We start from the raw sequence: 13948 nt of genomic DNA, 5'->3' as shown, positions 1-13948 counted from the left end.
GTAAAGGGAAAGTAATAAGAAATGTGGACCAAGTCAACACAAATTAAAGTTTCATGTGTGACTTTTTAATTTGCAGAATAAGTGAAAGCATCTGATTTGTGTGTGAGAATTGGAAAAGCAGGAAGAGTGGTGGCACAGGGCTTGTTTCCCTCTGTCAAGTTGCCAGTCTGATTCTTTAGGGTAATTCACCTCCATGGAAGCCAACAGCTTTCCCATCGGCATATTACTAACAACCAAACACCCGTGATAGTGGCCCATATCCACCCAGCCATGTTTAGCCAAGAAAAAAAAAAAGGTAGCCCCTAATAGATCTGATAAGAGGAATATCACAAAATTTAACTGTACCTTTAAACACACCTCAAACCCTTCATAAAACAAGGAAAGGTATAAATATACAGAAACTAAGTCAGTAATTACCTGCTTATTTCTAGTGCATAATCCCTACTTTTAAAATAAGCTCTTTAAATTCTTTTGTCAGTTGTACTTTTTCCCCCTCAGCTTTACTGAGATATAATTGACTTATAACATTGAGAGAGCCTGAAGTCTTACTCACTGTTGTTGCTTCATCTCCAACTCTCTGGCAAACAACTAATTTTTGCTCTTCAGCCTCTATGCAAGGCAAGAAATAGCTGATGGCACAATAGCAAAATGGGAAACTGAAAATATGAGTGTGATACATCCTCTTTAACATGTCCCCTTCTTAATAGGTACAGGCTAAATCATTTTACAAGCTGAAAGATAATTGTCACTATTCAGAATGAGGAATTTTCTCCTCTGCCGGCTTGAACGTTTTTCATTTCCTCAAATGCCCAATTTATGATTTCTTGAGAAACTACAGTTCAAAATTTGTTAACTAAATGTAGGAACAACAATCACAAAATTTCAGGAATTTTGCCACAATTCCTGTAACTGCACCTATGTCCCACACCCCCGGTGCTGTAGAATTATCAGGAACCTCCTCCAGAGTATTCCCATAGTAGAATTTTAACACTCCCTTGCAAGGTATTAACAGTTCCACAAGAATTGGCTTTCAACCTTATTCCTGGGTCAAAAGTTTCAGGTTTCTGCAGGAGCAGAGGTAGAAGTTCATGTACTGATTTTACACCTCAGATCCTCTCCCTAAGGGAGAGCAGGAAGTCATGTAGGTTCGGCTGCACTCCCCGTGGCAAGGGCACATAGGACTTCAGGCCCAGTTCCCATTTCTCACACTTAAGCAAATTCTCACCTATGACTCTCCCACTTCTTCCACCCAGGGCCTACACATAGAAGCATAACTCTCAGGTGTCTTCTCTACAAACTGAACACATTTTGATTACAGTTCTCAGCATTATTTGCTTGTAAATCTCTCCTCTGCCAAGAGCTTGGATTTGCAAGATGTTCTCTTTGCAGTTCATTTCTGCTCGTGTCACATAAAGCACACAGCATGTCTCTAATCAAGCTCCCAATACACAGGGGTATACAGAAGTCACTTTCCAAATTTGCCATTTTATTCCCCTGGTGATACAGAAGGCTAAGACTTGGCCAGGGAGTTCCCTGGCCCCAGTACGGAGTTTGTTCATCTGATTGTGTCACATTCAAGCAGTAGAAACCGCACTGTGGATGAGCAGGACTGTATCTGAATGCATAATTCATTGCTAAAAATGTTTGAAAGTCAAATGTGTACATTTCAAATAACAGACTTACTGTTATAAAAGTATTGATCCCATGTTTTTCGGTCAAGATGGTGGAGTAGGTAAATACTGTGGTCACCTCCTCTCAGACCACATCAACTACAACTAAACCACAGAATAAGCATCATTGAGAATGCCTGAAATCTTGCTGAACCAAGGCCCTACAACTAAGGAAATGGAGAAGAAGCCACCTCGGGGCTGGTAGGAGGGGCAGAGATGTGGAACGTGCTGACCCCACATCCGCATGTGACCCTTAAATATTGGGAGGGATATCTTGGCTGCAGAGGTTCCACCCTGAGGAGTGAGGGGTCCCAACCCAGGACTTCAGTGCTGGGGAGAGAGGTCCCCGTAATTTCTGGCTGTGAAAACCAGCAGAGATTGTGGCTGAGTGAGACCGAGGGTGGCTGGAATCCCAGGTGTTCATCTTAAAGGGCCCGCCCTTGGACTTACTCGCTGGTGGATTCACTCACTCTGAGCTCCAGTGCTGAGCAGCAGCTTGAAAGGTACCAGGGACATATAGTTGGGAACTGAATTGTCTAGTTTCAGGGTCAGTCCTGGAGGAGCAGCTTTATCCCAGACAGGTGGAACAATGGTGGAAGCCATTGTTTCTTTGTTGAGCCTTCCCTCTCCCAGCCTGCAGATGCAGGCAGATGTCATATGTGAGTCTCCATCCAACTGGCTATCATCTTTCATCTGCTCTGTCCCATTATTCCCTGAGATCACACCCCATCCAATTTTCAAGCAACCCAAGCCCCTTCCAGTGGCTTTTCCATAAAACATGCCTGCCTTGGCTCATGCTGCCGACTTTCCTAAAATCTCTCAAAGGTTCACAAAACCCAAACAAGCAGTATCTGGCTTGAGCATGTCCCATACCACTGGCTGAGCAGCCCTAAGCCTGGCACTAGCAACAGCTGGTCTTGGTTCATGGCTTGGACTCTCAAGCCACCTCCAAACACAGCACAGGTGATGGTTATCTCTGGATTGCTTTGTGGCTCATGCCAGGTGGCCCGGGGCAGGGCACAGACTGCAGCTGAACTTGGCCTACAGTGGGTACTCCCCAAGGAGGCCCTGGGGATGGCAGGCACAGTGGCCAATCTTGAACTAAGCTGGAGCATCATTCTGCCATCTCCAAAGACCACACACCCAAAGGGCAGACTGGGCAGGCACCAGAGCCCCGCTAATGCAAACTCTGCTCTGTCAGGTCAGCCCCTGCAAAATAGATCCTCCACTGTGGTCACAGCCAGTTCTCACAATCAATCAACCCCTCCTATTGACATGTGAAAAGCAACCAAGGCTCAACTATAACAGGAGGGCATACACAACCCACTCAATGGACATACCTGGAGTACCCAGCTCTGGTGACCAGGGAAACTGCACCACTGGGCCCCATAGGACACCTACTAGATAACGCCACTCTACTAAGAACAGGAAACATAGCAGCCCTATATAGAAACAAACACAGGGAGGCAGCCAAAATGGGGAGACAAAGAGATATTTCCCAAATAAAAGAACAGAATAAAGCTCCAGAAAAAAACAAACAAACAGAAGAAAAAAACAACTAAACAAAATTGAGACAAGCAATCTACCAGATGCAGAGCTCAAAACACTGGTTATAAGGATGCTCAGTGATCACAGGGAGAACTTCAACAAAGAGATGGGAAACATAAAAAAGAACCAGTCAGAAATAAAGAATACAATAATTGAAGAATACATTAGAGGGAATCAACAGTAGATTAGATGAAACAGAGGATCGAGTCAGTGATTTAGAAGTAGCAGAAAACACCCAATCAGAACAGCAAAAACAAAAAAGAATCTAAAAAAATTGAGGACACTTTAAGGGGCCACTGGGACAACATCAAGCATACCAACATTTTAATTATAGGGGTACCAGAAGGAGAAAAATAGAGAGCAAGGAATTGAAAATATATTTGAAGAAACAATGACTGAAAACTTCCCTAATCTGGCAAAGGAAACAGACATCCAAGACCAGGAAACAGAGAGAGTCCCAAACAAAATGGACCCAAAGAGGTCCACACCAAGACACATCATAATTAAAATGTCAAAAGTTAGAAATAAAGAGGGATTCTTAAAAGCAGTAAGAGAAAAGCAGTTATTTACCTACAAGGGAGCTCTCATAAGACTGTCAGCTAACATTGCAACAGAAACTTCGCAGGCCAGAAGGGATTGGCAGGAAATATGCAAAGTGCTGAAAAGGACCTACAACCAAGACTACTCTACCCAGCAAAGCTATCAATTATAATCGAAGGACAGATAAAGAGCTTCCCAGACAAGCAAAAGCTAAAGGAGTTCCTCACCACCAAACCAGTATTGCAAGGGACTTCCTTAAGACAAAACAAAAAGCAAACAAAACCAAAAATATGAATAAAACGGTAATAACTACATATCTATCAACAAATTACTTTAAATGTAAATGAATTAAATGCTCCAATCAAAAGATAGGGTGGCTGAATGGATAAGGAAACAACACTCTTACATATGCTGCCTACAAGAGAATTCAGGTCAAAAGACACACATGGACTGAAAGTAAAGAAATGGGATAAAGATATTTCATGAAAATAGAAACAAATAAACAAAAAGCTGGGGTGCAACAGTTACACCAGACAAAATAGACTTTAAAACAAAGTCTATAACAAGAGACAAAGAAGGACCCAGCAATCCCACTTCTGGGTATTTATCCAATGAAACCCAAAACGCTACTTTGAGGGAACATGTGCATCCATATGTTCACTGCAGCACTGTTTACAATGGCCAAGATGTGGAGTCAGCCTGGGTGTCAGTCGATGGAAGAATGGATAAAGAGGAGGTGGCACATATATACAATGGAATATTGCTTGGCCTTGGAAGTGAATGGGTTCTCACCATCTGCAGCAGCATGGATGGACCTGGAGGGTATTGTGCCAAGTGGAGTACGTCAGACAGTGAAAGACAGATGCAATGTGATTTCGCTTATATGTGGAATCTAAAGAACAAAATAAACAAACAAACAGAAACACTCTCATTTTGTTGGATGTCAGATGGGAGGGATGTTGTGAATGGGTGAAAAAGGGGGAAGGGATTAATAAGTACAGATTGGTTGTTACAAAGTATTTATGGGGATGTATAGCATAAGGAATATAATCAATAATATTGTAATAACTACATGTGGTATCATATTAGTACTAGATTTATTGGGGTGATAGATGGGAAGGTGTTGGGGGGCAGGGTGAAAAAGGTGAAGGCGTTAAGAAGTAAAGCATAGTGAATATAGTCAATGATGTGTTAATAGCTATGTATAGTGCCAGGTGAGTACTAGTCAGAAGGATCACTTTGTAAATTACATAAATGTCTAACCACTATGCTGTACTCCTGAAATTAATATAATATTGAATGCCAACAGCAACTGAAAATTTTAAAAAGGGCGGGGGGAAGTTGAAAGGGAATAAGAGGTCCAAATTTCAAGGTATAAAACAAATAAGTCATGGGGATGTAATGTACAGCATGGGGAATATAGTCAGTAATATTGTGATAGCGTGGTACAGTGTCAGATGGTGGCTGGACTTACCATGGTGATCACTTCTTTAGGTATATAAATGTTGCACAACTATGGTGTACACTTGGAACTAATATAATATTGTATGTTAGCTACATTTTAATAAAAATCTTTTTTTAAAAAAGTGTTGATCCCAGAAAGCAAAAGTTTCAGAACTCCTGTTCAAGATGCGTCTTGCGCCCGCGCCACCTTGCTGATGGTTAAGAACCTTCCCAGGCCTCTGAGCAAGACGCTGATGCCAGCTGAGTCCCAGCATCTCCTCTGACCTGATGGCTGTCCCATCTTGCCCTGAGCAGCAGCTGGGTGGATAGTTAGGAGGTTATGAGGAGCAGGCATCAAAGTCTGTTGTTCTGTGCTCTTCCAGACTGCGGCTTCAACAGACAGCTCCCCTGTGAGTCTCCTCAGCTGGCTGTGGCCAGAGGAGGGAATCAGACAACACTGGCTGCCTCTGGCTGAAGTCAGGACTTTCCCCTGCAGGTGTGCCAGCCAGCAGGTAAGCTATATGATCATTTGCAATTTAGCTGCCAGGAGATGCACAAAAGCTTGAATTCTGCATATGAAAGGTAGTTTGGTGTCAGTGTGGATTAAATGAAAGGGTAGGGAGTATATCCTCAGAGGCTTTGAGGTCAAGGAGAACCTCAGGTGAACAGCTGCATTCTCTCCTATAACCTGACTGCTCTAGTCATTTAATGGTTCCCTTTAGGCTTGTTGTCCAAGTCCATTCGGGCTGCTGTAACAAAACACCATAGACTGAGTGGCTTATAAACAACAGAAATTTATTTCTCACAGTTCTAGAGACTAGGAAGTCCAAGATCAAGGTGTCAGCAGATTTGGTGCCTGGCAAGGGCCTGCTTCCTGGTTCAAAGAGGGCCATCTTCTCGCCATGTCCCCACATGGCAGAATGGGCAGGGAGCTCTCTGGGGTGTCTTTTATGAAGGCACTAAACCCATTCAGGAGGGCTCTACCCTCATGACCTAATCAGCTCCCAAAGGCCCCAACTCCTAATACCATCACATTGGGGATGAGGTTTCAACATGAATTTTTTTGGGGGGATGCACACATGTCCGACCATAGTACAGTGGTACCTCAGTTTTCGAACGTCTCCATTGACGAACTTTTGGTTTATGAATGTCATAAACCCAGAAGTAAATGCTTCCGTTTTTGAACACGAGTCAGAAGTCAAACACGTCACATGGTTTCCACTGAGTGCAAGATCCTGAGGCCTTGCTGTCGGCTGTTCTTTGAACGTTTCAGAACTCGTGGATTACATTCGAAAACCGAGGTACCACTGTACTTGGTATAATGGGATTGGAAAGCTCAAGAGGCTGACTTAATTTTTCTCTTGGGCTAAAACATTATGAGCCTGCAAGAGATATAGTCAACAAAAATGGAAATACTACCAGTTACATTTCATGAGTAGTTTGTGCCAGGCACTTGGGTTACCACAAACACACAGAATTGTGCCTATTTTATAGGTGATGATATAGACTTTCTCAAGGTCCTCATGCAGCTGACAGTGGAACAGAGAGACACAGTCAGGCATGTCTGTCCCCTTAACCAGTACGCTACACTGTCTCCTTACAGACTTCTCTAAGATTTTAGGTCCCTTTTCCCTCTGGTTATCAAGGGACGCAAATATGGGCAGATTACATGGAACCTTAGGAGCTTGCAGTTTCATAAATCAATTTTCCCTAAAAATGGGGAATATCTTTTACCAGTTGAGTCTCCACTTGTTCTTTCAGTAGTCACTGCACTCCAGCAGTAGGCACGATGTCTGCAGAGCTGAACAGTGAGGTTAGTGATGGCAGGAAGTCGTGCCCGTGACTAGCTGTGCATGGGAGGACCGCCTTCCCTGTGTGAAGGTGGCTGATGAGCTGCCCATGGAACTGCCCGAGCAACTCTCTTCTGTTGCTCGGGCTAATGACAGGTCTGGCCCGTCCCTTTTGCTTTCTGAGCACTCCTCGAAGAGACACCCTAGTGATGGAAGTGTTTCCTTAATACAGCTGCCCTCCGGTGGTCTGCCCTGCCCCTCTCTGGGTTGGAGGAAGGGTCTGGTGGATGGACAGTCTCGTAGGTTCTCCGGTGGGCTTTCCCCATGCTGCCTGCAGCATGCTTTGCTGCTCCCTTCCAGCGGCCTAGCAACTGACTGACATTCCCAAGCCAGGCTTGTCTGATTTCCACTCTATCTAACCCTTAATTTGAGTGGAATCTCAAGAAAGGAGATGGGGGACAAGCAATTGGTGAGGACAAGTCTAGTTAAACTGAGGATGCTTTGAGGAAAAAGGAGATTCACTAAGTCATTGACATGTGACAATGAAAACCCAAGTATATGTCATCCTGGGAAAAGACAGCAAAACAATTCGTCTGAGGAAAGCTGTAGAAAAGGTAAAATCTGGTACCTTATTCTACAGCTCTTTGTGCTTATACTTGCCCATGGCCTAATCCAAGAGTTTAAGTGGCAAGTCTTTTCCCCTGATCAACACGAGCAACTTTTCCTTTGCATATTTTAAAAAGTATTCTAAATGCATTACACTTTTAACTGCATTGCTAATTAAACACAGCATATTTCTCATTCTTTCATTTAAAAATGGGGAGCTGTTAACCAAACTGAATCAAACTACCATCTTTTTTTTGGGGGGGTCAAATTATTTATATTATAATTTGTATAAACTGTTAAAGTATACAGTGCAATGTAGGCTAAATGCATTGTGCTTCATTGTGCTTTTAATAATTATGAAATATTAGCTGATTCATTTCCAAACAAACACAATAAAATATGGGAAGAACAAGGACAAGTTTTACTCTAATCAAACGAAAGTCGGCATAAAGACTCTGGCTCAATTTTTCTTTTAGCTCTCAAATATCACTTATTTTTCCTACTGTCTTTGTTTAGTTTCTAACAAGCATATTATAATACACTTGCCATGGGAAAGCATCTACGATTACAAATAAAAACTATGCATCCATAAGTCCTTCAACACGATTTCAAATACCAAAGAGTCACCGCCAAATTTCCGATTTTGATAAATAAAATTCTTAACATTAAATAAGCATCGTTTCATTTATAATGCTGATTTTTAAAAGATATCTAACAATGAAATGTAGTAAAATTATTGCTTCCAAGATTAAGTTGGCACAATCTCTAAGACAGAACTGAAACAAGAGCAAACTGCCCCAAAGCAGTTTCATAACGAATCTTTATCCCTTCTTTTGACATTTGAGACACCTTTACAAAGCTATCATTTTACATTTATTACCTTGAAAGGGATGACCTGCTACTTAAATTCTATACATGTTAAGATGTATCCTGAGGATATTAGTGTATTGAACCACCGAAATGCAATTTTGCATGTGAAGCAGTACAATAAATGCTTGACAAACCTGGATGTGAAGTTCTGTAGGTATACGACCGTCAGACAACATAAAAAAAATTCACAATGCAAAACCAAGAGTATTTATTTTCATCATTAAAAAAAAAAAAGCGACATTTATTTCACAATCCCTGGAACTGTAAAACACCTGTTCTTTAATTTACAGAATTGAGGGAAGTATTTTAAATGTCAAAATATACATGCTGAATGTGATTTAGCATATAAGCACCATCATCTGAAAAGTTTATAAAAATTGTTTAAACTTGCATGGTGCATTTATTCATGAATTACACTCAGTTTGAGGGAGGAAACAGGACCCCAAAGCTCATTAATATTTAAGAAATAGATTAACAGTTTCCAACTTGGTTTACAGCAAAATAAAAAATACTGCTCTTAGGTTTTTATACAAGTCATCTAAAATTTAGATTCAAAATGTCAGTGCTACCTTTTATTATGAATGGTAGTTTGATCATTACATTTGTTCCAGTTTAAGATACTTCCTATATAATAAGTACTTAATGCCCCAAAAAATTAAAAAAAAACCACCAAAAAAAAAAACCGAGTCATTTAGTGAACATCTAAAGTTAACAAAAAAAAGTTAGATCTCTTATATTTTTATGTAGAATTGGGTCTAAAGTCATTTTGTATCAAATAAAATTATTTTTTAAATGGTATCAGTCCATTCAGCAATTAAATATTTTCTAAATATGTCACCATATATCTTCAGGCAAAAACTGCTAGTATGAAATTAAATAAGTAAATACAAAATTAATTTCTTGGTTTACAAATCAAAATTATTGTGGTAGTAAAGCATGCCTCTTTCCAAGCCACTTTGTCAATGCTGATAACAATTAAATAAGGAAAATACATGCCAGTATTGCTCTAAATATACTGACACGGCCGTCTCGATGATCTAAGTAGGTTGGTTGGGGAAGGGACCTGGCCTGGTTCCCCAGGTCTGTGGAGCTGCCACCTCCACCCTCACTCTAAATAGCTTATACAAGATGAAGTCATTATTCACATCGCTAACACAAAATTCCAGCAAGCTATAATCATGAAAGTCATCTCCATTTATGTATTTACTTTTCACTGTGTACATTAAAAAAGGAATATTGTGCTTTTCACATATACAAATTTTCACTTCATTTTATTACTTGGCTTCTTGGGAAGGGAAGAGAAAGACTAAGAAAAGAGGTATACCAGGAGAGTCAAATTGTAAAGTGACATTACACATACAACTAGCCAAATACCTTTTTAATTTAAAAGACACTATCCTCAAAAGGCAATATATATAGAAGAAAACAATGTCTCCTCCCTCAAATCCATATTATTCCATGATAGATTTTCACATCAACCAGTATATCTATCAGTATCTATCTACATTTTCCACTATCTGTTTAGTTATCCATGAGTATGCTTTTAGAATTAGAAGATGTCCTTTCCATAGCAGTCTAAACACTGCACTATTAGAGAAATATGCTTAGACATGGTTCAGTGATTTGTTCATTATGACAACTATTTACAGAGACATCTATTTACGTTAGCAATAAATAATCCTGCTATCCAAAGAGAGCGCTCGTGTGCACACCAAGGGCTGCACGCTCTGAAAACATTTATACAGTGTCTCCGCTGGAGCTCCCCCATCAGTAGTGAAAGTGCAGGTCCTTCCATTTCTCCTCCTTAGTCTTGCTTCTGGGGGATGCAGCCTTCCATTTCTACAACTTCAGGCCAGCCCTCGTATTTGTTTGTGTCCTTATTGTTCTTTATGTGCTGTTGGAACACAATAACAGTATACAGTTTTTTATAAACCTGGGTGGACAGCTTATCTGCAATAACGTGCTTCAGTGCACTCATTTCACTAACACTCAGGCCAGCAATGGGTTCACAGAAATTATTGTTCATGATATTAGAAGAGCAGCCCCTGGGGCTTGGCATAGAGTGGCAGGCCTTCAAATAACAGCTGGAAGAACAAAACATTGTAGCTGCTTTTTAAAGGGTCATTTGTCAGCCCACAAGTCAAATTTACATTCTACTAAGTTCCAAAGTATTTCCAAAGTTCATTGAGTAGAATATCAAAAGCTCAACCAAAACCTTTAATAATCAAAGCTTCCTAAAAGGCTTAAGATAAAAGTAATCATATGCCCATGTATTGTCATGTAGGGAAAAAAAATTTCCATGCAGAATTTTGACTCTTTTTAAACACTGAAATTAAAACACTGCCATGTCACGTTGAATAACTGATTACCAAGAACTTATACATATTTATGAACATATTTAATGTCTGCTTTATCTAAGTTTTAAATAACTGGGATAGGAATATGGACCATACGATTTCACACAATTTGCTTTCATCCGTGAATGATGAAAGTCTAAGACACTAACCTGTTCAAAAGGGCTTTTTGTCTTAATGCCTTTCCCACCACAGAAGACCCAGTTGTCTCTAAAAGCAAGATTGGTAATCGATGTGCTCCCCAGTTCAGCAATGAGCCGCCGTGCCTCATCGTTGAGTCTTAGAGAGAGAAAAAGAATAAATAATAAAATAAACATAGCACACTCTATGTTATGTAAGTAATACTGATTCACCTGGGATATTTAACATATAACGTGAGACAAAATGTGAAAATGTCAGCTTAAATAAGAGAACATTAAAAATAGAATAAAGAAATGTCTTCAGAGTGACAGTCCTACTATTGGAACTTTTTAAAATTTAAGTATAGTTGGTTTGCAGTATATTAGTTACATTAGTTTCAGGTGTACAGTACAGTGATTTGACATTTTTATATCTCACAATGTGATCACTCTACTAATTCCTACTAGTTGAATTCTGTAGTGACAAAAGACATGAAATCTAGCAATTAATTTTAAGTTTATTCTATTAAGAAGTACCTCTTAGATGTCTTTATTTCACACCAATAATTCACTTTCATCTACATCTGTCAAATAAATAGGGAATACTGCAGATAGTAGATACCCATCCAGGCTAATCTAAGGTCTTAAGCAACCAATATCTTTGTAAAATTAAAAATCACTTTGAATCGCCACTAAACCCTTTGTAAATTGCATTTGAATAAAGGTAAACACTACTAGAAATCTAGATGTTTCTAATCCTATGTTTTATTTAAAATAAAATGAATTTTGAGATTAGGAAGATAAATTGTACCTCACAACTACCAAATGGTTCTTTAATAAACATGAAAATATTACCCAGATAGCAGTTAAGTAGCCCCCAGCAGGAGGACAGGCAGTGACAATAGCCAACTGCCAAGGAAACAGCTAAATGAAAGATGCAGTTAATGAATACTGTGTAGGTTATTGTCCTAATGCTGAGTCGTTCTCCATTTCGCCTCCTGCCTCAAAAGGGAGAAGAAATTCAGTAGATACATGCTAGCTAGCTGCAGAGCTAAAAACAAAAAAAAAGGTAACTAAGTGCCTGCTGTGCACTTGAGTCCTTCACATCAGCCAAAACATGGCAATAGGTCAATTTGAGAGGTTTGACCTGTTAAAATCAAAGGCAAAGCAAGTTTTTGTTTTGTTTCGCAAATACCAGCTAGAGTACCTTAACCTGCAAGCATGCATGAGGACGGTACTTCGTTATCACCCCGAGTTCTCTGAAACACCCCGTGCTAATATCAGTTAGCTCCTTTAATATATTAATGAAAAGAAAAAAACACTAGGTACAATAGTCCTCATTTAACTGACTTAAAGAAAAATGGGACTTTTTAAAAATTTTCATGAAGCAGGAAAGAACTACACATATCATTAGATACGTGCATATGAAAATTTGTGCAAACCACGGGATGGGGATGTGGCACTGGCTGAAGCCCAGCTCTGGGCTGCTGTCTGCGGGGACAGGGGGAGCTTCACTAGAAGCGGTAAGAAAATCAGCTGTTGTCCTGGAACAGTCAGCCTTTCGGACTCAAACCTGCATAACGCGATGCAGTACAAGTAAAACACAAATAAATGAAATGGCTGCGCAAAACAGCCCATGGCGTCTCAGCCGCCTGGAGACTGCGAGCCTTTCGCATAGAATTACCACTAAGTGCTTCTGGCTTGCTCCCCGAACTTTGTCTACAGCCGCTTCCCGAGCCCATCCTCACATGAATCAGCTATCACTTTTCATTTGTTTGCTCACTCGATAAGCAACTGCTGTTTTAGAGAGACGCTCCCTGAAAGCATTGCCTGAACCCCGTTTTCTTGTTTCAAACAGTGTCAGCGTGTTGTGGACGTTTGTGGACGTGGAAAAGAGTCAAATTCCACTCATTAGTTTATCCAGTTCTACTCTCTTAGATCACATTATTTGCATCATCAGCACTAACGGGTGAGTTTTGCAGCTATAACAAGAATAAATAGCATCAAAATGCAGAGGTCTGGCAGTAGATTCACTGCGCAGCTTAGCGAGGACGTCCTGTAGGGCAGCCCTGGGGCTCGATCACATTTACATCTCAGAACAGTCACAAACTGGCACCTTGCAGGACTGGGGGTTGCTCATGAAGAGCCCAATGTTAAGTTCACCAACGCCGAGGGATTGCTTTATATCCAAACACTGCCTGCAAAGTAGGTGGCTATCCAAATGCAGCTCTGACACCCTGCAAAAAGTATGTAAACTCTTTCTTACCTAAGAATTTTACATCAATTAAGAAATATATTAACAGGCAGAATCATTTTGACATCTTTTCTTCTGATTTTTGGAAGTGATCATTTTGATACGTGTGAATAAACCAAACCAATTTGGCCAGACAGCTGGAAGCAACTGGAAAATGTAGCTTCACGTTTGGACTCCGTTCCTTTCTCTCCTCACTTTCCCATGAGAACACCCGTGGGTCCTGCGCAGGAAAGGTTCACAGAGCAGGCCTGAGTGGCTATCCTTACTTAGCAAGGCCGAGTAACAAGACTGGTCCTTGACCAGCCTCGGGAGACTGGGATTTGGGGAGGGTTCTCACCATTCCCAGAACTGCCTGGAAGGGCTCACTGTGCCTTAACTGTACAAACAATGCAGTTTACGATAAAAACCTACTTTCTTTCTAGCAGTCTGGAACTTGGGGAATGTGTCAGGCTGGGGGTGCCTAGGTGACCAGCTCCTGATAAAAACCCTCTGCACTAAGTCTCTAATAAGCTTCCCTAGGAGACAGAATTTCACAGTGTTGTTAACCATTTATTGCTGGAGAAATTAAGCATGTGCTGTGTGACCACCTGGGAGAGGTCTCTTGGAAACCTGACTTTGCCTCATGCACTTTTGTCCTTTTGCTGCAACAAATGGCAGCTGTAGGTGAGCAGGTCTATATGCTGGGTCCTGTAAATCCTTCTAGCAGGTCACCACACCTGGGGGTGGTCGTGGGCACCCCTGTCCCCATCTGTAT

General features: G+C 40.8%; 1 protein-coding gene across 4 annotated transcripts in view; it reads right to left on the bottom strand.

Annotated features, from left to right (window-relative positions):
* Positions 1-8658: 8658 nt before the first annotated feature.
* FAM3C (FAM3 metabolism regulating signaling molecule C) overlaps positions 8659-13948 on the bottom strand; it is a 48565-nt gene continuing 43275 nt past the window's right edge. For all 4 annotated transcript variants that reach the window (XM_019750072.2, XM_074315665.1, XM_074315666.1 and 1 more), the window contains 2 exons: positions 10974-11100; positions 8659-10361 (listed from right to left, as the gene is read on the bottom strand). In XM_019750072.2, the coding sequence (XP_019605631.1) occupies positions 10272-10361; positions 10974-11100 (217 nt within the window). In that variant the 3' untranslated portion in view covers positions 8659-10271. The remainder of the gene's footprint in view (positions 10362-10973; positions 11101-13948) is intronic.

This window comes from Rhinolophus sinicus, linkage group LG11, assembly GCF_036562045.2.
Source record: "Rhinolophus sinicus isolate RSC01 linkage group LG11, ASM3656204v1, whole genome shotgun sequence".
Classification (NCBI taxonomy): domain Eukaryota; kingdom Metazoa; phylum Chordata; class Mammalia; order Chiroptera; family Rhinolophidae; genus Rhinolophus; species Rhinolophus sinicus.
Note: the sequence above shows the minus strand (reverse complement) of the source record. Positions and strands in the feature narration are given on the sequence as shown.